The following is a 26,963-nucleotide window of genomic DNA, read 5'->3' on the forward strand; positions in this document are numbered from 1 at the left end:
AAGTTCTATGTACAGAAATGTAGAAAAAAGTCGAGAGAAAACAAAGTTGAAGATAAAAGTAGTGACATCTATCATAGAAATGTGGTAATTTGAAGACAACAATGATGATATTGAAGATAACGAAACGATACAACAAAAAGTTGATTCTGAATCGCGATCTAAAGCGAAGGAGAAAGTCGACTGACACTGTATTGCGTAATTTTACATTTTTTAATAATACTTTTATCAAATTAATGCAATTAACATACAAGGATATTTGATAAGCAATTATCTGTGCACAAAAAAATTATCGTAGGAAATTACCTGAAAACCTAAATGGTATTTCTATTTTTGCACGTTTAAACGTTTATTTTTAAATATTAATAAGGGCCATTTTATCATTTTCGTATCTCGTAAAAATTGCGTATTTTTTTCTTATTTCAAATGGATCGCCTTACATATTTTGTTTATTTTTATACGATAGAATAAATTCATTTAATTTGAATATTATTTAATAATTTATGTCCTAATACAAATCTCGTAACAAGGTCTAGGATATTGGGTGTGGTATTCACGCATCCAACGAGGATTGTTACGTGACCAGTATCTACTATTATGCCGATTTACGTTTCCATTAATACAAAAAGTGGCCTTATCGCAAAACATAACATTTTTCCATCATTAGGTCCGCATATTCTTCACGTCTATCAAAATCGTTATCTGACAACTCTTGAAACAAAATTTTCATATCGGAAATATCAAGTTCCCTGGATATTTGTCTAGTACTCAAGTGTGGATAGTCTTTTAATAGGATACAAACATCTAAAGATTTGTTTTCAGTTGATTCGTAAAATGTTGATGTATACAAATCGTTCAAGCCGTTTCCGAGATAATTGACAGATAGCGGGCACGATGAAACCGGCAGCGGTTAGGCGCTAAACGTTCACGGCGCTTGAAATACTCTTTTGAAATTTCCGCTACGATCGTTGTGGTCGCGGCGAGAACGTCACTCAAAATTTGATGATGAATTTTCAAAACTAAATCGACAGATGTTGCAACCATGAGAATAGTATACTGTAGAGTACCTAGTGGCCTTCGATTTCGTTATTTCTCTTTCTATAGTCTATTTTTATGGATGAGTGAGTAATAAAATGACGAAACATTCGTAATTCATAGGCGTATCATCTTATAACTTCCAAACAGATGAAGTTAGAAAAGTGTAATTTCGTTAAAAACGAACCGAAAAAAATATAATACTCATTGGAGGAGCATATCGAAACCCAGATCTTTTTTATCTATAAAATGTGTTACTTTGGTAATTAAATATAAATTTGGGTGTGTGTATGTCATTTTCTAACATATATCATACCCTGTATAATTTTTTCGCCAACAACAGTTTTTGTTTAATAATATTTATATCATTTGACAGTGCAGTAGATCCTTATCAAATTAACAAAATCATATAGGGCGTAAAAACCAAATTTCGTTATTGTTGTTAGTTGAATATTTAATAAAAATCTCAAAATATGCCAAATTTAAATTATTTGTTCAAAAATATTATCGGTCATTTAATTTTTCAATTTTAATATGACGCATTTTTACACACGGTATATACCATTCAATCAGTCGTTTTTAAACAAAATTGTCCTTATCTCTGAATTAATTCAAACTCCTTATCAGTACATTTATCTTATGACATTGTGGTAGGGGGTCCACATTGAGGTACAGTTGTCTGGTTTGAAGTGTTCCCAGATGGTGATTATGTAGTGTCCAACACTACATTACTTTTATTTATTGCGTTTTTTTATAAAGTATGTTGCTGTAAAATTATATGTTCATAATTAGAAAAATACCTCATTATTTTTTATCAGAGTTTTAATTGAATTTTACCTCGATAGATATATTTATTTCAAGCCATAATTATTATTAAAACAGATGTTTCGAAATTGTAGACGTGGTATACATATAAATAGTAAATAATATAAAATCATTTGGATAACGTTTTAAAAATTTTTATATCTTCAATCTTATATAGATAATTTAAAATCACGTGCATTGAAACCTTAATAAGAATACCATTATTAAGTAAAGGGATTTTTATATAATTATTTTGTTTGAAAGCTAGTATCATTAGTAAATACTATATAGCATATAGTATAGTTAAAAAAATATTATTCACAGCATTCAGTTTAAGTTGTACCGTTTTTACAAAATTTTGTATTAAATTATCAGTATCAGAACGTTTATATATAAAACAATAAATAATTGTTTGTTAATATTTTCTAGTTTGTTGCTCCAAACGTTCGACCTCCAGCGGCTAACTTTTATCCTAGACCAAGTGGTCCTCCTAGTCAACCACAAAGAATGACGAGCCATAATAACAGGGTAAGTTTTTATCTACTTGACAAGCTGTAAAATGTGCTTCATACATTTTCCATTAAGATTAATACAATTTTCCTCCATCAATTTATGAAGCACTATTTCCACTCCGATATTATGTTAGTATAATTCAGGATATACTCTGACCCGAAGGATATATTCCTTGCTGTAACTGATATATCAATTCCTTTCTTTTCAGACAGATCAGGTTATGATAGGATCCCTAGCTGTTAAAGATCTTTGTTTTCTATTTTATGTGCCCCCATGTGTAATGCTCTATAGTTTCGTAGTTTCTCCTATTTCGAGAGAGGTTTCTACACATTGCATCCCCTGCTAAACCTACTATCTTCAGGTTTTATTAATATTCATATAAGTTTCCACGAGTATTTTTGTTTGTCTTACCACTTTTCCTATCTTTTTTGTTTTATAGTGTTTCATTATTATCCTATAAACGATTCCACAGAAAGGTTAGATCCTACAAAGGGTTTACCTATTTTATCAAGTCTGTCTGTTGTTTCATTACCTTCCAGAAACCCATTGGATGGTGACTTTATTCTTTTTCTCTAGCTCATTTAACTTCTCCCGGCATTCCCTAACCAGCTTGGATCTTATGACATTGAAGCTCTAATAACTGCTTGGCTATTGGAGAAGATAATGGCAATCACTCAATGGTTTTTAAAACCATGCGAGAATAAAAAGATACCATTGGGTTGTGAATGATAGCTGTATGCAGAATGATCCTCTAACTGATTAATTATTTTTTAAGCATCTGTCATGATTACGAATTGTTTTCCCTTTTAACGTTTGCCGAGTTTCCTCAATGTATTGTGGTGAAAAAAATACCATTTGGAGTTTCTTCTATTGTTGTCGTATGACCTTCTTCTTTTTTAAACATTCCAATGCACCAATCAACACAAACCTTTTTCTGAGCAAAGGTTAGGTTTTTTTTAGTTTGGTACGAATGTACTTTATGATAATAATCAACTTCAATCAAAAGTGACATTCCATACACTTCTCTTATAAATTAGAAGCTGTTCCAGTTATAGCACACGGATTTTGTCCTGAAGAGAATATTTAACTTCGTTTTCCCAGTTTTTTATAGAGATATAGAATCTCTATAGGTTATATAATTACACAGAAGTCAATTTCATTTTTTAGTATATATTAATAGAACTCAAATGACAAAATTTTGTGGTTGAGGTTATGTTCAATAATCTAAAGTTTAGTGGTGGAAAACACCAAGGCCAAAAATATCATTTTTTGCATCAATTAAGAGGTGTTACTGTAACTATCTCTCTTTAAACTCTTTCGAAAACCGTAATACTTTCCTAAAATCATAGGTAACGTCATTTTATATAATTAGCACCTACTTTTCACAATATACAACTAAGAATTAGATATCTTGAGTTGGCCTTGTCTGTGTTGGATATATCATATCGATGTACCAACACCAATAAATTCACTTTATTTTTGTTACAGTTGATTGATATATACTATTTTATTCACAGCCTCAACAGGGCCAATTGTACACATCATCTCAAGCGCCGCAATTCATGCACGTAGCGGCGACACCGCAAGTGTATCTTGCATCGACGAATTCCGTTCCTTACGCATATGGTACTCAGAGACCGGCTGCAGCTAGTTATGTACAAACACTGCCAGTCTACCCACATCTGTATTCTTATCCTTCGCAAAGTCAAACGCCCCCAGTTTCTTGTAAGTATCAAAAGAGGTTTTCTAAACTGTACAATTTGCCTTATTCTAAACTTGCCCCTAATTTATTGTGTATTTCAGATGGCTATTTTCCACAAATGATGCCAAGGACAGCTTCTATGACTCCAGTAACAGTTGCGAATTCAAATAATACACAGAATCCCATACCTCCTGTAAATCCCCTACCAACAAATCACCATCAATTTCGGCAGCCAAGGAATAAAAGGCAGAATGCTATTCCTGTTATAGATCCTGTTACGGGTAAATATTTTTCAAATACATAACCATGAATAAATTAATGAACAAATTTTATTTTTTAGGGGCCGATCGTCTTCAAGAGATGTATGAAGAGAATCCCCATCCTCCTTCGGGGGATACATCTGCTAGACAAACTCCCCAACCGGCCAATAATCAAAGTCATACTAAAGAAGTACAAGCTACATTTGCCAAACTAGTGATTGAAGCAATTGAAAAAGATACTCGTGTAGTAAATCAACCTCCTCCTCCAGTACATCAACTCCACGTCCCTACTCACCCCCAGGAGGAACAACATCATTCTGATCATACATCTGATGGACAACAAACCAACCAAGTTGTGATAGAACACGATAGCATCGGTTCGCAAAGACAGGGAGCTGGTCCTGTTCCACAAGTTCCACAACAACAACAGCATCAGCTGAAAATGGATCACGTACTACAGTCCAGTAAATTGCAGGTAAATTTGTTGTTTCCAAATTTTTGAATTTAGGTGTGGTGTATGTATTTGTACGAGACTAATTTTCCTTTGATTATTGATTTTGAATCGTTAAAAAAATGTTCTGGAGCCATAAATGGCATTGACAGGGTATGTTGTCTGCTTTTTTGGTGCCATTATAACCCTCGATACCCAGTAAAGTGTTTTGACTACTCTCACCCAGTGGATATTTACAGAGTTGAATATCACCTGAAGTACTAAGATGAGTACTTGGATATATAGAAAAAAGCCAACCAAACTGTATTCTATATCTTCAAAAGATTTATATACTTTGGGATTTGTTTGGTGGGGGCATTTTGCTCCCTAAATCCAAATTGACGTTTTTTAGAATCTGTTCTATTTTCTCTATCATTAATTTTTCTAGATCTTTTGACAAAACAGGTAATAGGCTGTAAGATGTAGTCTCTTCAGTAAGTTTCCCTGGCTTAGGGATTAGTATAATTTGGGCTACTTTCCACAAAATTGATATACAGATACTTCAATCACTTATTTGATAGTTCCTTTAGGATTTTGGCACTAATTAGGTCATAGGTTTTAACTTCTGTATTGATTGTTTGATCTGGTTTACGATAAACTTTTCTAGGGGAAGCTCTAGTTGATATGGAGATTCCAGAAAATCTTTGACTTTGTCCTCAATGTTGAAGTTGTTCTCTAAGTGGTTGGGCTTGATGACTTGTTCTAAACTTATTGGCTTTGTCTGACTGTTTTTTGCCCATTGACCTTCAGGAATGCTGATAGGAGGATTTGTTAGTTGGAGTCTATTTAGTTTTTTCGTTGTTTTCCATAAGAATTAATAATTGCTTCTGTTGCGATTAAGTTCCTGTAGTAATTCTGAATTCAATTATTTTTATGATTGTTAACTAACTAAAGTTATTGGATTCAACTTTGTCTTATCGGTGACAGTCTTCCAATTTGTGATCACTAAATGATGAGACTCCTAATTACTAAGAAATTGCTCGAAAAGTCACTTTTATAAGTTATATATGTAATAGCACTAAAAAATATAAATAAAAGTATTCGTTATTAAAAAAAATCAAAATTATTCATAGTATAAACCAAAACAGAGTGCGATTCCAAAAATATATGGATTTTCTAAAGTATAACAGGAATAGTTATCCCTTTCTGCGTCCCACAGGAATCTGCAAGTACACAGCACATCTTGATTGTGCTTTTCTCCAATGGAAACCAAACTGATAATCTTATATCTTTCGAATTCCAATTGCTTAACTTTCGCTTTAATGGTGTTCGAAGCCCATTTAGCTTCTTTGCCACATTTTTCTGGATCATATCTACAAAAACCAAAATAAATTAATAAAATCTGGATTTATATTTATGGCAACTTACTTAAGCTCATTAAATGTTTCTTCCATGACTGATTTAAGTATTTTGTCTACTTTTTCATTGTTGAATGGATTATCAGAATCAAGTTTATAAGTATTCATAAAACGAGCTATTCGTCTATCGCCAGCTTCTCCTGTCATACTCCCCCTTCTTATATCTATCACTTCACCTAAATCATGAATTTACATAAATACTTTAAAAAATATCTAGTAAAAAAATACTACTTACCCAATACGTCTTTGGTTCTAGCAGCATATTTATCCATCTTTTCTGCTACCATCATACTGCTATCCAGATTTGATCCCATGGATCGTTGTTTAGCTATCTGCATGGAAGATGACTTAACCAGAGCATCGAGGGAATCCTGTTCAACTCCTAATGCTTTCATCATGTCATCCTCGTAATTTTCTGGTTCGTCAAATTGCTCTTCATCTTCTTCGATGTATTCTGAAGCCGTTTCTTCCGCTTCTGTTACAACAATTTTCGGAGGTTCATCTGATTCATCAGGCGCTTGACCTTGTTCACTAATTGATGTTTCATTTGCCCCTTAATTAAAAACAAAGTGTTTGAAAAATGTTGATAGGCATTTAATAATAAGTACCTTTATCTACTGAGCCTTCTGCTTCGATTTTGGGCTGTTGTTCAGATGCTGCATCTTTTTCTGTAGGGCCTTCTTCTTCGATTTTAGGCTCTTCAGATTCTGCACCTTCTTGAACGGCTTCTGATTGCTCTAAAGCCACTTCTGGTGATGCTTCAGTAGGAGCTTCAGCAGATTGCTCTTCTGGAACTGGAGCTTGTTCATCGGCCATTTTTTATAATTTGTTATGTCAATTTGACAATTAAATTTGTCATTCTGCTAATGAGCATTGTCGGATTAGTGTTCTGGAGTATTTATCGAACGTATCAATGTAGCTCTCTAAATAGCATAATCTATATATTACATATCGACAAAACATTTTAGTCGAACGAACTCTAAAGTCCTAAGCCTTATGTCATCATTTTAATGAAATTTTGGGGGGAAACTTTTTTATTTTTGTTACTTATATTTCTTCACTTATCTTAGGGAAGCTGTAGTCTCAATTCAGAAGCTTTTCCCTGTGAATTGACTGGACACGTCATTTCAATTGATTTTATAGCCCAAGGGTTTCAAAATTTGAATTGCGCTTACTAAATGATGGTAGTACTTTATTACCTTCATTAGAAACACTTAAATGGCACCCTCTTTGAAAACATAAGATTCTACAATTACCACAGGATCATTTTGCTTAGAGAAAACATGAAAATTTTGAAAAATCCTTGGCGATCATTGGAAACTAATTATTTTCTTACAATTGCATTTATAATGTGAAGATAAGCAACAATTGCATTTTCTCTCAAAAATGTAATATAACTTGAAAATAGTCTTTACTACAATAATAAATTTATTGTTATAGGCCGATGCAAAGGAATTCATATTGCCTCCAACAGTTCTCAAAGAAACTCCAATAGTATCTGCAAACATAGATGCCGTTGAAGTTACGTTACCGAATAAGTTACCAAAAGAAAAAGAGAGTCCGGCCAAAGGTCGCAAACAGAGGGAACAATCAGCTAGGACAGGTGAACATATTGTTAAAGAAGCAGCTATCGAAAAAACGTTGCCAGTTTCTGTACCTTCCAACAAAGAGACTATTTGTGATCAAGATTCTTCCATTCTAAAGGACGAGGTGAGTGAAAAACTGTGAGACATTGAGATGAAATGATCATCAACTTTATCACTCCTTCATTTAATTTCAAACTTCTGTTCTTGGAGCTCTTTTCAGGCTCAATGTACTCAATGATGTTAGGAAAAGAACTCAAATTGCAATTCACTTAGTTTTGTTCCATATTTCATACACTTCTCAAGATGAAGATAATAATCTTCCCAGGTGTTTCAGTTGTTATGGAATTGTACAGTTTCAATGGTTAATTGTGTTTAGAACCACTCAAAACTTAAAGGCAGTACAAACATGTTTTGGAGACATTGTGAACTGTTACTTTGAATTCTTCTCATAGATAAATTTTCATTCAAAACTTCTATTTGCCATGAATCGAAATGAAATAAGAATTCAGATTTTTTGTACTAAATCATTTTTAACTGACCAAAGTCAGAATAGAAAGACATTATGTTGTTTCTATAGTTTTTTTTTCATTAAAACAAATAATTGATTTTTGTAAAATGGAGAATCATCTTTATTTCCAATAATAAATGTTGTATGTTTGTTACAGGTAAAATCGGTGCAAGATGTTCCCTCGTCTTTACCCATGCAATCAACGAATCCTACTCAGGTATCTACTGCCGTTAAAGAAAATGTTGCACCCAAAGAAATAACCAGTGATAAGATACAGCAGCAACAAAGACCACAACAGAATCAACAGGTACTATATTTTATTGTAATAAAAAATTTACTTTGGTTAGGAGTATGTTAAGGTTATGCTACCATCGGATCCGTTGGAAATTAGCACACATATTAAGGAAAACCTCCGCTCTTACAGAACAATAATCCTTCTTCACATAACATCGAACGATTATTATTGGACAGAATAGATGAGGTGACTCCTATCGAAGAACTTGTATCAGATAAATTTGGTTTTAGAAAGGTCACAGAATTGTGAACAAAATCAAGGTCTAGAAGAGAAGGAAATATGCACAGCAGGATATAAAACAATTATGAAGGAATTTTGTACAAAATCAAAAGAAACTTACACTATCAAGTATATCATAATTAGAAATTATTCCTAGAAGATAGACATTTTAGAGTTAGATTCAAAGAATAACTATCAGACCATCATGAAATAATTCAGGTGTAGCCCAGGGTAGGGTTCTGGGACCATTCTTGTATCTATTATTCACAACCGATATACTGTCCACTTCCAGCAGCGTTTAGAGAAGAGATAGCAATTTTCATTGGTAAAAATTTAGCTTAAGCATCAGAAAATGTTCATGTTCTCGTTCATTCTCTGTTTGATGCGTACTGGTGCGTACATTCAAGTGACTAAAAATGGAAAAAGTCGACGTTTTAGACATATTTTATTGCACCCCATTACAGACTCAACATACCTTTTGCATAATTTCAAATTTTGTGTCATTCCTGAACACTTGAGAATTTGGTTTTTTGTCCATTCATCAATGGTGCCATTAGAAACAATGCAAACTAACAAATATTACTGTGCAAACAATACCAACCAACTATTCTACATTCTGTTCAACTCCTCACTGTTATGACGGCCAGAAGATCTGTAAGATAATCTACCACAAGACACCCGCATCCATTTACTTATTACTCAATAAAAGTAGATTGTTTTGCGAATAAAGAAAAAATATATAGTTTCCTCAGTGTTGTGAAATTTGAGCTTTTAACAATTTCACCTACCTTTGAGTTCTGCAAGGTTAATGTCTTAAATTGAATGTTTTGAGTACATAAGTCGTACACCAAATATTTTAATTGTAATTTTTGTTTTCAGCATACTAGAAAAGATGTGAAGGAAGCTCCAGCAAAAACTGTTTTGGAAAGACAGGATAGTGCATCGTCAGTCGGTAGTATCCAGAATATTTCCCAGGAGAACTGTAAGTTATTCTCTTCTTATTATGTATTTATATTGTTGCAGTCTCTAGTTTGTTTTTTAGTTCTAAAATAATTTCTGCAAAGAGGATGCTTTTTCAAATCAATAAAGCATATATGTGTATAATTTTCTTTTCTTCTTTTTTCTTTATCATCTATTTTCCAACTTTCCATTTAACTGTTTCGGAGTATCTTACCATTTTTTATTTTCTCGATAGTTTTTATTCATTTTATGCAGAAATATTTTCTGATTTTGTATTTTTGCCATTTTTATCTGTATATTTTATTTTAATTTTGCGTTTTTGTTATCTTAATGGACCTCTCTTCTTTTTTCAACCTTCTAATCCTTCTGCATACCATTTAATAACGTATTTTGTGTAGTTTAAATTACTGAACATTCTAATTTTTCTTCCAATTATTTTCTTGTTACAATCATTGAACTGCGAATATGAAATCCAAAGCTGGACTATCGTTTCAATAAATTCCTGATAGATAGAATTGTAAATTTTGATTAACAGAACTCCTACATACTTGATTTTATTCTTTTCGTCGACTCTTTTCCCTTCGACCACTATCCTGAAGGGACCGTTAGTTTTCCTAGGTCCCTTTATCACCAGGATTTTCGTTTTCTTTTCTGCTATCTTGAAGCCGTTTGTTTGGGTTCATTATACCACAGTTCGTTCTGCTCTATTCTTGACCTCTGTTTCCTGATTTCCCTCCATGTTGGAGAATAGGTCGACAGCATAGGCTATTTTCGATGAATATTCCAACTCTAGAATTCCATTATACATGTTGTTCCATAGGACCGATCCGTGTGGGACACCCATCAAACACTTATGAGAAATAATGCCTGATGTCACCCTCCTATTGCTCAAGTAGTTCTGAAAGTATTTCAGGATTGTTAATAACTAGAAAAGATGATTTTCAATGATGGAACATTAATTTGTACAGGAATACATGAAGTGGAGGTTAACCACCCTTCTAAACAGATTTATATTCACAATAGATACTAGAAGCTAAAGTTCCTATTGAAGGCATGATTAATTTAATGGCAAATATATTGAATTAGTATGCGACCACCGTGGTCACAGTTGTCACAAATTGGTCCAAACTTCTCTCCGGAAACATAAATTAAAAGTACTTGATTGTCTTGGTACTACTATTTTACTCTAAAATACAAATACAAGAATATAAGCTTTAAAATAGTGGAGTTGGTGTTGAAACGTGTTATTGAGGTCAATTCTGACAAACCTCTCACTAAAATTTAGATTTTTTAAATTATATTATAGTAACTAATTTTTTTTCATTTATACCTATAAATTCGAACCATATGGTATCTGAACTCAAAGGTTACTTTCTATAATCGCCCTCGTATAGCACAATCGCCATTAGTTTAGAATTTTATTAGAAGTATAAACGCCATTATGTAAAAATATGTATAATTGACTGTTTTTCTATTCTAACAACCAAGTTAAAGGTGATTCCATTCGAAAATATCCCATTGTTCTTATTGTTAATTATTTTAATATGAAATACAATTGGGAATAAAAAATTTTCAACGATCTAATATTTTTTATTAGTGCTTAATTTTATCTCAGTTGAAGATAACTATGGCTATGGCAATGTTTACAAACCTTGTAACTGTATATACCCAAATCGTTTTTTTTTCTAATACTTCTTTGGTCCCTATTCCTCAAACATTGACGTAACTTCAAAATATGGAAATAATGTAATGTTATTCTTATTTATTTATATGATTTCTATTTATAGGGTTAATTAATAAACACTGTGTCTTTACGTTCTTAATTTATTTAAATACACTACACTACACTTAACTAACTTATAATAATTTATTTATCACTAACACTTAACTAATTTATTTTGCGCTTTTATTGTATTATTTCTGACCTCATAGTTGATGTTCTATTTGCTCTTCTTAAGGCGTCCATTTCCGCGGCTTCTGTTTCTTTTTTCAGTTGTTGTGTTATTCTCCATGTTTCCGATCCATATACCAATGTACAACTTAATCATTCCATCATAGATCCTCAGTTTTCGTGGTTTGGTGATTTATCATCATCTTTCTTTGTCAAAAATAATTCCTAGATAAGTATAGTTCTCACATCTCGCCATAATTTCGTTGTTTTTTAGTTATATCCTCTCCTATACACATACACTGTGTCTTTTCTACGTTCATATGCAGTCCCTATTATACGTATTCTTCCTTTAGTTTGTATTCCAGTCAACTCTGTCGTTTGCACGTATTATTTTATCATTTACGAACTAAAGGGCTGATAACCAGGTGTTGTTTTGGATCCCCATTCCTCTGTATTTCATCTTCCAAGTCGTTAAAGCTTTTGAAACATATTTTGAAAAGTGTTTGGAAGAAGCGGTATCCTATTTCAATTTTAAAGCATCGGGAAACTGATTTTTGGAAATTATGGTCAATTTTTCTTATTTGAAACATGAAATTTAAAAAAAAAACTAATTCTGATGAAAATTATCTTCTGTAAAAGGTTTTTACTAGGTTACAGTCTTCATTCACTGGACTAAAAGAACAAGACAAATTTATGGAATAAAATCACAAATATAACAAAAATATTTCAAATTTTTAACATTGGGAAATTGATTTTTGTAACTTCAGTTTTTGTAACTTCAGGTCCGTTTTTCTTGTATTATTAATAAAAAACTTCATACCTTTATACAAGTTTCGGATGGTCTTTGTGGGGGCATTTTCAAGTGCTTACAATAATTTTGATATTGGTATGTTATCGTAAAACTTTTGTAAATCTATAAACATCAGATTTTCCTATTTATTTCTCTCTATTTTCTCTATCAATTGCTTTAAAGAAAACACGTTGTCTGTACAGGACCTTCCAGCTCTTAATCCACACTTCTTCTAAACTAAACTATCGTTTATAATTTTGATATTACAACTAGTTTCAGAAACTATGTTGAAAATTGTTTCTGTACACTTAAAAATGAGCTCTTGCCATTTTTCAATAGATAAACTACCCCTTATTTATATGGGATAGGGTAGGTCGTGACATAAAATTAATTAAACACTTCCACCTTGTACTTTAACCACAGTTTTCAATTTAATTGATTTCTACTTTAATCGTTAAAATATCAAAACTACCTCGTATTTTTTTAAATATCTATTTATATTTATTGAGCACCCCTTAACTTTTCCAAAAATATAAATTCCGGAATAAATATCATTTTTCAGATACATAAAGTTAAAAATTTACCCTTTCAAAGGGTTTTATATCCCTTTTTATTTCTTATATAAGTTGTTGAAATTAATTTACATAATTCTGGACCACCTTGTAGTTTAACCAACAATTATATTTTCATCTTGTTTCTAATTCATGCTGATTTTTATATTAGTTTTGAAAAACCTTTCATTTTAAATGAAATTCTGATGAATTATCAAACTAGAACTAGATAATAAAAAAGATGGAACCCAAATTCTTTGTAGCTGTTCATAACTTCGAAATTTATATATTTTTTTCGGAAATTAGTATTTTAATCCAAATGAAAGATTCTTATCGAACATATATTGCGCTGTTGTCAGATTGTTGAATGAAGAATTTAAAAGGAAAATTATTATTTATTTCTAATTACGCGATGATAGTTTTATCTTTCAAACTTCCTTCTTAGCCTATTTTCAAAAAAAAATGGTATTTGTAATATTTACTATATCATCATGACTGCCACCAGTCAGAACTAACCTTAATTTCTTTTTCGTGACTGCCAACCCTCCAAATTAAAAATTGAATAAATACCGATGAAAAATTAAATTTCTCCCTAGAATTGCACCAACTGGCACCAAAAGAGTAAAGTTGCAATATCTGATATAAAACGTCAAATTCACTAACTAAAAAAATGTTGAAAAATCTTCCTTCCGATTTTTCGAGACATTCGCGATGTGGCAACACGGCGCATAGTTTTGCTACAGAGTCACAATGAAACGGCAATAATGGCATTCGGTATCTAGTCCTTCTACGCCGGTCGGTATGTGCAGATGTCAAGCGGATTACCTGCATTTAGCTCATTGTGCGCAAACAACGAAAAAGTATGGTCGGTAACTAAAATTGGACGATGGTCGAAAAAATTGTCTCCAACTATTACTTTAAAACTTATAAATTGCCGATATAGCACGTGACTCGTTAATTATAACAGTTAAAAATTGTCTTTGAAACTAAATTGAAATATGTGCAAAACGTGGTAGTTTTTCATACACAAAATGGGTCGCAAAAAGAGTAAGTTCTTGTTGTTTTTTTTTTCTTATTTATTTTATTTCGTATGTCGCTCTGCGAGGTTAAAGTTGATTATTTTTAGACGGTGCAGTATTTATTTTTATAAATGCATTTGTAGACTACGTGATTTCTTGATTTGAGATACAAATAGGTGTGTGTGTATATTTTAAGGTTAGGTCTATGTGGGATTTCGTATTCCTTATAATATATAAATGTATACGCCTATAATTGAGTGAGGTAGGAATTTCAGACAAACAGGTAAGTAACTTTCGTATCGATTTTTATTTTAGGAATATTCCACTATTGAAAAATGACCGTAGAATTCAAAAAATATATAATTATGAATCTTTTTGTGTGTAATAGTGTTTTCATATTTCCATTTTTCATTGTTTCCCGGTTCATTATTTTATTCTTGGGTGAAATAAGTGATAATAAGATTCGACAACATCGGCCTTTCATATACATATATTACAATTCACCATTAAGAGAGTTGCGTTTTGCTTATTTCTAAAATTGTTTGCTCATATCTAACAAAATACAGTTGATTTTTTCAACGTATGATTTGTAACAGGAAAAGTTTTTGTCCACTGAGCATCTTCTTAATGTCGAAGAACAGAAAAAAGTGACTAGGGGTCAGATCTGGAGAATAGGGAGGATGCGAAACTAAATTCGTGCAATTTTACCATTTGTAATGTTTGATTTTTCCATCCATCGTTATCGTTTTAAATCTTCGAAATCTTCTCGTTTATCTTCTAAGAAATTGACGAGATCAAGGTGAAAGACTGATCTTTGGATAGATAAGTTTCTGGATCAAGTCAGTACCTTGCCAGTGCCACTTTGGGCCTTTCTACTAGTTCACTCTTCTTACCGGACGTTTCCAACTTGCGATTCTCCAGTTCGGCTGTCAGTTTCTTTTTTATTCTAAACTAACTTCGCTAAACAAATCTTTTATATACCCCAAACGAATTTCTCAAAAATTCTAGAAAATAAACCAAACAAAATAAATAGAAAGAATTTCCTTGAAATTAGTTCTAAAACAACAATAAAAACAAATATCAAACTAGATGCGAATTCGCCAAATTTTTTAGTTCCACTATAACGGGACAGGGCCGGCTTCACGGCTTGTATCGTGTACATCGTTTTTATTGATTTGTAACACGTTCTTCGAACGTCTACTTGTTAGTCGAGGTTTATGGTTTTTCCCTGTATAAGATAGTCGATTAATATTATACCATATCACTGATGCCATAACCTTGCTAGCCGATTTTTGCCTTTTTTTCACGCTTTGGAGTTGGTTTTTCACGTACAGGCAACTGTCGTGTAAAATTATAGAACCATGTTTAATCCACTGTTACATATCGTCGCAAGATTTTATCAGGTTTATTACGTTCTTTTGATATCTTTAAGGTAGGTGGCAGCCTCTTTGAGGCGTTCACCGTGAGCGTTGTCCTCGGGGTTCATTTTGTTTCGAAATTTTAACAAACTACTTCTCAACGTTTATTTTTAACTGGGATAAAGTCCAAATAATGTTTAACAAACCAAGTTTTGTCACAAATATTGATTTATTAACACTTGCTTCACTTTAAATGATTCTTCGTCTTTTTCTGGTGCCTTTCCGGACTAATTTTGGCGATAATCATGACAATTTTAGTCAACATCGATGAGAAATAGTTGAGGGGAGGTTTTATTGAACCAGATTCTAAGGTTCTTGAGCCATCTTACTACTGGAACTTGAGTGATATATAAATTGCTCCCAGTGAACTTACATTTACTTATAATCATGGATTTTGTCTTTTTAGCATTGATATTTAGGCCGTATTGCTGTCTAAGGTGGACGATACTATCCATCAGTAAATTTTTTATCTTGTCAGGTGTCTTTTGCATATCTGTTTAGCCTGTAGGTGTGCCCAATTATTGTTAGTTCGACAGTGTTAATTTCTGTTTTTTAAGTACCTAATCATTTTCCCATGCTCAATTCGATCGAATGCCTTTTCACAGTCCATTAAACAAACAATTTACGTCTATGCATCTTTGTACCAGGACGCGCACTGAGAAAAATGCTTCTCTCGTACCCACAGCATTTAGAAATCCGAACGTATTGGGAGGTGTTCGCCATCACATAAATTGTAAATTCTCTTGGATTACTTTGAGAAAGAGTAGCAAAAGATGACTCATAAGATTAATCTTAGTGTATTCTTCGCTTTTCTTGGCACCTGGTTTCTTAGGAAGTGCAACATCTTTGGTATTATTCAGTTTGAGGAATTCTGCTTGTACGTTGCTTTGCAATATTTTAGTTGTTTCTTGGACTTCTTGTTGTAGGATTCTTTGGTCTTTATTTATTGTATGCTTCCCGATGTCTGATATTGTCTTCTCTTTAATCATTTATTTGAATCCGCCAGTAAACTCTTTGATTTTTCTACGTACATTGTGATCTTTCTTTTGCGAGGCTTCAATCTCCTCGCGCTACCTCCCTGTTGCTTCTGTCTCTTTGTCCGCTCTGATTTTCTTTCTTATTGCTATAACTGTTGTTTTATATCTTTCTGAGTATTGTTTTCTTTTCTTCTTCTTCTTCCATCATCGATATCCAGGATATAACGGAAATCGTATGGATTTAATACTTGTAGCGCTATCTATGTGTCAGTCTACGAACTTTTCTGTCCACCTAATGTTTTCTATTTATTTTTAAGTATAATCATTCTTTTTTTCCAATTTTTTTCGTTTGTGTTTGTCATTATCACTACTCTGACTTACTATCTCCAATGGAATAACTCGCATGATATCCACCAACCTTGGAAACTTGGTCAAACAAACGTCGGGCGAATTTTATTTGAAAAATTATTTCTTAGTGCTTCTCCTACTAATATATCGTATTATGTGACTAGTTATTCTGAATTATTTGTATCTGTTGGTTATAATGTACGAGGCATATTTTTTAAGTAAGTACCGTTTTGCGATTCCGCCGCCGCAACCCCAAACATGGGTGGCCTACGTCACACCAGTATCGAAGCAACAATCCATGGAATGGCGACATTTATCATCACCCAAAAAAGTGAAGTTTAAGCAAACAATTTCTGCCCATGTGCACAGTTTTTTTGGGACAGACAAGGAGTATTGATAGTGGAGTTTCGGCCTCGTAATGAGACAATCAATGCAGCGTCTTATTGTGAGACATTGAAAAATTTGCGTCGTGCAATCCAGAACAAAAGACGTGGCAAGTTGAGTAAGGGTATCATGACAATGCCCGTTCACATGTGGCTAATCGGACCAAAGATCTCATCAAATCTTTTCAATGGGAAACTCTAGATCATCCTCCCTTTAGCCCCGATCTGGCGCCCGGCGACTACTATTTGTTCCTGCACTTAAAGAAACACCTGAGCGGTCAGCGTCTTCAAGACGATAACGAAGTCAAAACAGTTGTGATACAGTGGTTAACAAGTCGGGCAGAAGAATTTTATGAGGAGGGTATTCAAAAACTGGTGCCACGTTATGACTAATGCATCAATAGTCACAGAAATTATGTAGAAAAGTAGATTAAGGTACAGGCTTTATTGCGATATCTTCGCACTTCTTTTTTTTTTAATTCCAAAACGGTACTTACTTAAAAAATATGCCTCTTACGGATCAAATACAAGGACAATTGACCCTGCATCGCTGGTAGCCTGGCGTTCACTAAGTAAATACTTAACGAAAAAACTTTGTTTACATTTTGTTATAAATCAGCTTGTTTTCCTTTAAATTTTTTCCTAGGACAGGTGAGTCATTTCTATATGCCTCATATTCTATGTTTATTAAAAAATGTCACTTAACCTAACTTTCTCAACAGTAAGGCGAACAAACGATGACTGAAAATTCCATGACATAGTGTTACCAACTCTGTGTCAAAATTTCGAGCTAAACAGTATTTTGAAAATCGTACCAATGATGGATTCTTGAGAAAATTTCGTTAATAAAGACACATTCCGACCCCTAAATGATGATTAATTGCGATATTGGACACGCTATACATGTCACAATACAAAATGGTGCCCAAAACGTTCCTCTATTTATCTCCTCATGGACTATTTGCCATAAAAACATAAACATCCAAAATCTAAACAAGTTTAGCCCTTTTCCATCCCTTCTACGCCATTTTTATACGATAATTTTTGTTGTGTCTATATTGATTGTTTTCCACTAAATAAGCCAAGAACAATATGCTATGTCTATATCAGGTCATAACCTCGATAGCCGATTATTTACTCGCTTCGCATATGTCCAGTCCACTAAAATGATCGCCATTATCATTCACTGTGTCGTGGTAAATCCATGTTTCGTCCATAGTGATAAATCCACACATAACTATTTTAAACGAACAGTCGCCATAAATTTATATTTACAAAAATGTAAATAAAAAAACCTATAACCTCGTATATTATAAAAAAGTTATCGATTACTTCAATTAAGATCTAATGGACGATTATACTATATATATGTTAATAGCTGTTATACTGTAAAATGAAGTCGACGCTGGCAACGTAGCGCTGGAGGTGTACGTGAGGCGGCGGCGCCTCGTTGTACTATCGTGTCATTGCCAAAATTACACTTTTGCCCCCGCTATACTTCCACCGTTTCGTCCAACACGGGCAAACGATCGCCCCTCGGTCGTCCAACGAGCATGCTCGAAGAATACCGATCTTACATAAGATGGCAGACTGCCTTTTATTAAGCGTCGACCACATGGGTCGGACGCAACGTGGTTAACTCTTCAAGAAAATACTAATTTCCGGAAAAAAGCAACCAAAAAATCTCGTTAGTACCACCAAGTGTTTTCAAAATCGACATTAATGTGTTTTAAGTGTTCTATATTTATTTAATTTATATATATATTTTTTTAATCTGACCTTGCCCACCATACGATATATAGCGGCTCGAATTTTGCTTTTAATCGAATCACTTTAAAAAAAAATAGTTTGAAGAATTAAGACTGTGTAAGTGAAAAATATTTGTGATCAGTTGTGATTTTATTTGTTAAGAATTTATACAGTGAAAGACTTTTTCCACGTGCACCCACACATATGTACCCGCGGTTCACCGTCAGATCCAAGAATAGAATCTACCATTATGGAAGACGACTGGATTACTGTCACTAAGGGTAAATAAATTCGAGAACATTTTATATTGTAATTAGCACATTCGTTCAAGTGTAACATAGCCTTATACCGTTTCATACAGCGCCTTTAGAAAGTAGTAAGTCTAGTTCGCCCGACTGCGACCTTCGTGCATATTTTTTCTGTTCCATTTGGTATGCAAAAGAGGCCTCTCGAATTTACCGGTCGATTTTTTTTTTCTTTCTATATTATGCAGTTAATCTATAAAATTATTTTTTGAATAAATTTAATGAAATATAGCGGATCCTCTCACTTTATCGCATATATGGAGTGATAAGTTGCAAATATGGGGACCGGCGGGTCAGATGTCCACAAAAATTTTCCTCTAATGACGTCACATTGTATGAATGACGAATTAAAACTGTGTGTTCACTGACCTAGGGAATGATAGAACAGATAATTTTTTTCTTAAAACGAGGCCAGATGTTAATTAACTTTTACAATGTCGCCAGATGGTGCTACTACCTGAAGACGTATTCAAATGTAACTTTCGATGTTTTTTTTTTTGGCCAATATCCAATGCATTTACTACTGAAATAAATGATGGTGTAGGATTTCCAGAAATTTTTTAGCGACGAACGTTTGCGAGCACCATAAGTTATAATATATACGATGATAAAGGCGTGGTACTTTTGTTCGTGTGGCACAAATTATTTCAGTCTGGCGTGTCTAAATGGTCGTTATTAAATAAATTTGTATTTTCGATTAAATATATATGTATACATTGTTTAAAAGTTATTTTTGACGACTTTGAATTAGCGTGGGAGTTTTATTAATGATTTATAGATGTAATATAAATGTCCGCCTTAATTCTAATGTTCATTATATTATTAGGTAGAGTAGGTTATTACTGTTACTCATAGTTGTGAAATTATAAACAATATTAGGAATTTGATTCTTAAAATTCCATTTTTAGTACTGAATCTTTCTCTTAGATATACACAGTGGCGCATAAATTTATAATAATACTACAAAAAATTCTAATATAGGTTAACTTTAATTTACTAGATCGCGGTTTATTTCTTTTTATTTGGTTATTTAAATAAAAAGTCTACATAAAGAGAGAGAACTATGAAAACAGGCAACTTATGCAGAATGTAAGACCCGCTTTGCTGCCAAACTTGAAAGATTTTATTTTCTGTATCAATTTCTGAAACAACTTTGCAATCAGTTCGACGAGGAAAATCCCCAAATAACAACAAATGGAGGTATTTCGTGTAAAAAAACTGTTGCTAGCGTCGTTAGGGAATTTTTTGTATTACAATTTATTCAATCAATCATAAAGTTCCTTTTCTTTTGTTTCTAGTTCATTATTTTTAATAATTCCTCTGATTTTCAATTAGTACAATCGATACACATAAAAAGTGATAGCAAATCCACCCCCCGGACATTTGGACAATTTGCTTTATTGTATTTTTCGCAAATGCTCATAATTTGTTCGGCCAACTTTACGGATTGAAGTAAATCAATCTTCATATATTTAAAATACGAGGGTTGCTACGAGTGCTATTTGAGTTGTTTAAAACACTGATCAATGATTTTCTATGACTTTCGACGTGGATTAAAACAACAGCAACTCAACTCGCTTCGACTTTTGTTGATTAAGCACCATCTCGAACCATCGTGTTTCGCTGGTTTTCTGATACTGCACATACCGTGAGATTGAGGCATACTTGGGCATTAGTTCCCTCTCATACATTCGATATTACATGTAAATTTGACTGTCAAAAAGATTTGTTCACATCGGATATCGCATAATTTGACAATCGTTCAAAAAAGCTCGTACCTGTTGATGCAAAGAAATGCTGAAAAAAATTCATTCGCGGTACTAAAAGTTTATGATAGGTGACGAATCATGAACCAGAAACTAAATAACTGATTGTAAGGGTCTTTCGAGACGAGCCAAATCCAATAAAAGTTGTTCGCGCACGAAGCACTTCGATGCAAATAATCGCCTGTTTATTCGGGATTAACTGGACATGTCTCCACCGTTCCATTATAGCCAAGTGGAACGGTCAATTTTTAATGGTTTACCAGCATTTGTATGCCAGAAGTGCATACAGAGAAACTAATTATTTTTCACCTCGACAAGTCAGTTCAAATACAAAACGTTTTTGAACCATCAAAATATCGAATTGAAGGGTCATCTGCCGTTTAGTCCTTGTTTGGCACCCAATGATTTCATCTTTTATTCCCGCAGATCAAAAATAAATTGCGCGATCAACGATTTTATCACATTTGAATTTGGAGGTACCTCAATCGGACTTTGTTCAAAAGTATTTAAAATGTGGATGTAGAATATTTTGTAAAACAATCTTCTCTTTCAAATTTTGCTGTATGATGATTTCAACGACGAATTAACAATACATTTTCAAAGATCCTCACTTACGATTGTGAACCCCTCAATTTTTATTACGCCCAACGTAGACCTCCGTCAAGTGTCCCGTGTACCCCAGGTGCTCCACTTGGATCACTTTGGGAATCTCGTGTATATAAGCTCCTCATCTATGGCGTGAAGAGGTCTTCTCCAGCGACATGTCCTATTTACTCCTTTTGTAAGTTTGCTAGCCAATTTTTTTTAGTCTTCTAACGTCCTGGGGTTTTATAAGTGGATGGGATAACGTGTTTTCATGGTTAGCCAGTCGTTTATGATGTTACGCGCTTCGTTCTTTGATGATATCTTCGACAAAACTGACGTCTTTATTTAGGGTTAGACTGGACACATCAGTTACCATGCGAAGAATTTTAGACCGGCCTCCCTGTATGATGGAGCTCTACTTAATTAATTACATAATAATAAGTTTATCGCATTACGACAAATTCCATTACAAGATGATGTTTTAGTCAAATTAAAATATAGAAAATACCAAATTTTCTTTACTATAATAAATTATTGAACTTTTCTTTGTTTCTAGACTGATGTCATATTTATTAATTGTTATTTAATTGGCCAATTTATCTATCTATTACCTTTGCCTAATCGTTATTTAGTATTTGAAGCAAATTACTTCATTCTTGACCTCTACATGCACTAATAAATTACTGGCGATGAAAAATATCTCTCTATTAGAGTTTTAAAGCTATTCTTTGGCTTCTTATTGCGGATGTAACATTTGTTTGATATTTTTTTCCTTGCAGCATATTGTTCAGGTCTTAAAAAAGGCCAGAAGTCTCAGGGTGCCAGATCTGGAGACTGTGATGGGGTTTGTAATAACATACACTAGCATTCACTGCTAGTTTTTCCATTTAGTCTAACCATATGCCCAAAATATGGAAACCATAACCTTACCAGTCAATTATTTGTCTTTTTGCTTATTTTATATACTTGAATGATGTTAGCTTTGAATATGTTTACTGGTTGAAAGCTTTTTCATAAAAATGATTACTTCCATATGATATCGTCATTCAGTTTTCCATTATGAATTTCCAGAATTTTTTGGGTACTTTAAACCAGTGAATGATGATTGATTTGTTGGTGTTCCGCCTTCTGATATAGGGGACTTAGGCCCCTTTCACACCAAACGAATCCGAATCAATCTGGATCACTCCGAATCAAGTTGAATCTGATTCGTCATTTCCAGTCTTTCACGCCAGCTGAATCAACCTGAATAATTCTTACCTGGAATGTTTAATTCTTCGCCAATTTTCCTCCACACATAAGATATGAAATTTATGTTGATGTGATTTTTATCACTGGCGTCATAAATCGCTCTATTTTCTTTAACTTTTAAAATTAACAACTCCGCGTCCATCTCGTATGGTTGTTGATTGAAGATTGAACGGACGAGGAATCTGACAGGTTGAATCAAGTGCGACCTCGAATCAAACCTGATTGAATCAGATTCAACTTGATTCGGAGTGATTCTGATTGATTCGGATTCGTTTGGTGTGAAAGGGCCCTTAGAGCCATGGTTTAGGGTGATTCAAAATGAGTTTGATGGATCTTGTGGGCAATTTTATGCTCTTCGAACTGGAACTGGTTCACCAATAGAAGAAAAACTGTGCGAGTTATACAAAAAAACTTTGAAACGACTTCGCAAAAAATTCCCCACAAGGTCCATCAAATTAATTTGCATTATTGTAAAAAGTATTAGAAATTTGAAAAAAAATTTTGCGTGCATTTCAAATTGTGAAATTTTATATTTAAATTGTAAGTACTACTAAGTTGATATTAAAATCTCAAACTTGGCGAGAATTTTTTTTCTATATGTAGATTAATCTTTTGCTTGAGCACCGAGAAATATTTTTTTTGGATATTAATCACCCTACCATGTTAAATTTGTAAAATATGTCTGATATATGTTTGCTTTGTCACTAAATCTTATTAGCATGATCTAATTGTAATATATAAACGATTTTTATTGTTCAAAATTTGAAAATTATCTTTAAAAAACCTTGAGAATATTATAAAACTGAGATAAAATGATTTACGGTACGTAATTTTATTTTAAATTGATATATTTCAATGTTATATGAATGATTGCTAGTTTCCATCACATATCCATGATGTTTATGGTTGATAGCAGGATAAACTTGTAAATGTTATCGGAATGATAGTTTTTTTGTGGTTTATTATAAAGAAAAACAAGTTCACTAATCAAATCAACTAGGTACACCACTAACCAGGATATCTTGTCTGAGATATAAATATGGCACTGCAGCTTTTTTTTTTTATATTGAACGTTCTTCCATTGGTAAAAATGTTCATCTAACTTGTGTCTATACCACTCTCTAATAATTATCAGTTTTTACTCGTAATACACTTCAAATTACTCCTTCATATTGTCAAACCAAAGTCGAAACGTCTTAGAAACCAAAAATAATAGTGTCTATTTTATATTTAAAGAAAGCTTGTTTGTTTGTTGCAAATTGCTTATTATTATTTCACTGCGAATTATTTCTTCGGTGCTTATGATTGTAGTTTAGTCCCAGTGAGACGCAAGAACGTTCTTTTTGGACCAAGACATTTTTTGTCCAGTTAGTATACGATATATTGTTTTCGTTCCTGTAAATCAAGACTAGTAAGATTAAAAATGGATAAAACCAAACAATTATTGGTTGAAACAAAAATACCTCGGCATACCGTGGATTACAACGTGAAAAAATATAAAAATATGCATGCTTCGAGAGATTTAACGCTTAGAAATCGTTCAGAGCTGCCTGGAATAACCACAATCGCTAAAGATAAACGTATTGTATTGATCTGTATACGCGATCGACGACTTACGGGATACCAGTTCAAGTCGATAAATCTAGGGATCTGTCTTGAGTACTTTTACAGTGAAAAGGATATCGAAAGTAGCTGACCTATTTGGAAAAGTGGCTAAATTTTATGCATCATGCATAAAAAGTGGGAGAGAGTTTTATGTAATGGTGAGTCAAAGTTTCGGATTTGGTTCTAAGAGAAGAGGCAGAGGCTTGGTGTTGGTTTGGGGATGTTTTGGAGGATAAGCCATTGGAGACCTGATAAAAATCGAAGAGATTTCGAAGATAAAAAAATTAGAAGGAAAATGTAGTACGTTCTGATCAGCAGAACATTTATCTTTAAGTTTGATAACGATCACAAGCATTCGACGAAGTTGTGCAAAGAGTATTTGAAAGAATTGCAAAGGAAGAAGTGATGATTTGGCCGGCACACTCGCCCGACCTCAACCCGATTGAGTTATGGGACTATTTGGACAGGAGAGTCGGAAAGCAGTATCCTACTTCCACTTCACACCTATTGTGCACCGAAATAATGAAAACAAAAAAGGGTTACGTCTATGAATCAAAAATTTAAATATGTATTGTTTTTATTTGTTTATGCAAACTATAGGGTGTGCAAAAACTTTTCACTTGTTGTGTACATTGTAATAGATTGCTGGGGAATACGAATTTTTATTTATTTGCTCACCTAGTATATGAATAAACTTTATTTTAATTACGGATTCGATTTCGATTAATGGGCCCAACCCAATTTAAGAATTCCGATTTTCGATATCAACCTTGTTCCACAAAAGAGACGAAGTTTGATTTATCCTAACCTACATCTAGAGTTATTACAAGTTCTTAGGTATGCATTTAAATTATTTGCCGTAAATGGAAACGTGTCTACACCAAGAACACCGAATAAATTTTCTTTTATTTTGATTCCGTTTCAAAGTTATTTCATTTATTTTTATAAAAAACAAAATTAATTTTCGTAAAATAACAGTTTTTTTCATTTACTGCAATTAATGTCATATTGAAGAGAAATACCCGCATTCATTATATAATTTATGCATATCATCCTTTCGCTATTTTTCAATCGGAAATTGCCGTTTGTAATTATAGTGACTAGACTAATTATCTAATTTGTACAAACTAGTAAGTTTTTTTAAATAACTTGTGATGAAAAACATGTCTCTAGTTCTGGTATGTTTAAATTTATTTATTAGAGATAGAAATCACATTGGCATTGATGATTTGGTTATGTCAATTTGAGGCTATGTTTACACGTAGTTAAAATTTCTATAATTATTATTTAATCTACTTTCCGTTGTGAATCAAACCACATTTTTACCTGTTTGTCTTGTTAACTATTCATTCTAATTTTCCACCTCCTTTGTTCTGTTTATTGATGGACAAGCTCATGTAGTAGCTTTAGCCACTTACTTTCTGATATCCTCTTCCATTTGCCCATTTTTATCAGAGTTTGGTCTATGTTATGACATTCTTACATGTCTGGTTTCCATCCTCCCGGCTGCATTGGTTTCCTTCCATACCACCTGATAAATAGCCAGTTTTGTGAACGATTAGTAGGTCAAATGTCACATTGTTGTTTCTGTCTGTTTATGAATCTACAACATCTGTATACGTTTGATAAAATGGAATTTTTTCATTATATTTTTTGAATATTGAGAAAAATCTTATAGGCTAAAAATACTTCTTAAAAATGTTGTTATTTACAATATTGATCAGTTTACTTCCACTAAAATTTCTTAAAAGTGCTGTTAATTAAATGCATGTTTTAAACAAAGAACTTTAATGTATAATGTACGTCAAAATTGCGGTTTATAACATTAATGTCACCTTTATAACCACATTAAATTGAAATTAGTTAAGCCAGCACGTTTTCTCTAAACTATAAAATATTCTATAGGCTATTAACTTAAAATTGACATAAAATTTACATAAACCAACTATTACTGATACCCCTCGAATTAAATGAACTAGACTTGAAATGAAGTTTATTTTTTTCAAAAGAATAAATATAAAAAGTAAGAAATTTAAATGAAATATTGGTGAGGTAATTCCCAGAACATATTATGATAAAAAAAATTAGATAAATTTGGAAATGGAAAGTATTATTCCAAAATAATGTCTCCAGTGATTGATCTATTGAATATTTTTTAAATGTTCTCAATTTCCAAGGGGCAAAGTTCAAGTCTTTTATGTGAATTGTTTTTAAATATTCAATTTTTGTTACAGCTAAATCTAAAAATGCTCAACGATCGGCCTCTAAACAGGGAACTGGTGGACAAAATAATAACCAAAAATCGGTTGCACAAGCTCAGGTATCTGTACCTCAACCACAACCGGCTAAAGCTGCCAGCAAATCAAATAAGAAAAATGAACTTAACTTGAAGGGCGCCAATAAAGAAGGCACCGATATGGATGCCTTCAATGACAACATACCAACAGGAGTAAGTTGAGAAAATCTCTTTCTTTCAAGTTTGTTTGCCATGTTTTATGTTCAATTGATCAAAAAATTATTACATATAAAGTGTAGGGGTGTTAATTCAATTATTTAACTAATTTCTTATAAAAAAGTTTCCCGTTCTTTCTGTTTGTG

The 26,963-nt window shown here is 32.9% G+C and overlaps 2 protein-coding genes across 5 annotated transcripts in view; one reads left to right on the forward strand and one right to left on the reverse strand.

Annotated features, from left to right (window-relative positions):
• Positions 1-26,963, forward strand: part of LOC130901168 (eukaryotic translation initiation factor 4 gamma 1-like) — a 63,001-nt gene that overhangs the window by 13,917 nt on the left and 22,121 nt on the right. For all 4 annotated transcript variants that reach the window (XM_057812307.1, XM_057812308.1, XM_057812309.1 and 1 more), the window contains 8 exons: positions 2,266-2,364; positions 3,867-4,074; positions 4,153-4,332; positions 4,392-4,786; positions 7,600-7,869; positions 8,411-8,560; positions 9,647-9,749; positions 26,600-26,814. In XM_057812307.1, the coding sequence (XP_057668290.1) occupies positions 2,266-2,364; positions 3,867-4,074; positions 4,153-4,332; positions 4,392-4,786; positions 7,600-7,869; positions 8,411-8,560; positions 9,647-9,749; positions 26,600-26,814 (1,620 nt within the window). The remainder of the gene's footprint in view (positions 1-2,265; positions 2,365-3,866; positions 4,075-4,152; positions 4,333-4,391; positions 4,787-7,599; positions 7,870-8,410; positions 8,561-9,646; positions 9,750-26,599; positions 26,815-26,963) is intronic.
• On the reverse strand, positions 5,794-7,010 carry LOC130901174 (dynein light chain Tctex-type 5-B-like). The gene is made up of 4 exons (XM_057812339.1): positions 6,768-7,010; positions 6,395-6,712; positions 6,170-6,335; positions 5,794-6,114 (listed from the first exon to the last, which is right to left on the reverse strand). Exons 1-4 carry the CDS (start codon positions 6,973-6,975, stop codon positions 5,865-5,867), a joined length of 942 nt encoding a protein of 313 aa, XP_057668322.1. The 5' UTR covers positions 6,976-7,010; the 3' UTR covers positions 5,794-5,864.

This window comes from Diorhabda carinulata, chromosome X, assembly GCF_026250575.1.
Source record: "Diorhabda carinulata isolate Delta chromosome X, icDioCari1.1, whole genome shotgun sequence".
Classification (NCBI taxonomy): Eukaryota; Metazoa; Arthropoda; class Insecta; order Coleoptera; family Chrysomelidae; genus Diorhabda; species Diorhabda carinulata.

Bases quoted from the DNA above. Each gene is read 5' to 3' on its own strand.
- LOC130901174 (XM_057812339.1), bottom strand. From the start codon at position 6,975: ATGGCCGATGAACAAGCTCCAGTTCCAGAAGAGCAATCTGCTGAAGCT. The intron at 6,336-6,394 runs GTAAGTAGTATT...TTCATGATTTAG, and splicing joins TAGAACCAAAGACGTATTGG to GTGAAGTGATAGATATAAGA. The intron at 6,115-6,169 runs GTAAGTTGCCAT...TGGTTTTTGTAG, and splicing joins GAAACATTTAATGAGCTTAA to ATATGATCCAGAAAAATGTG.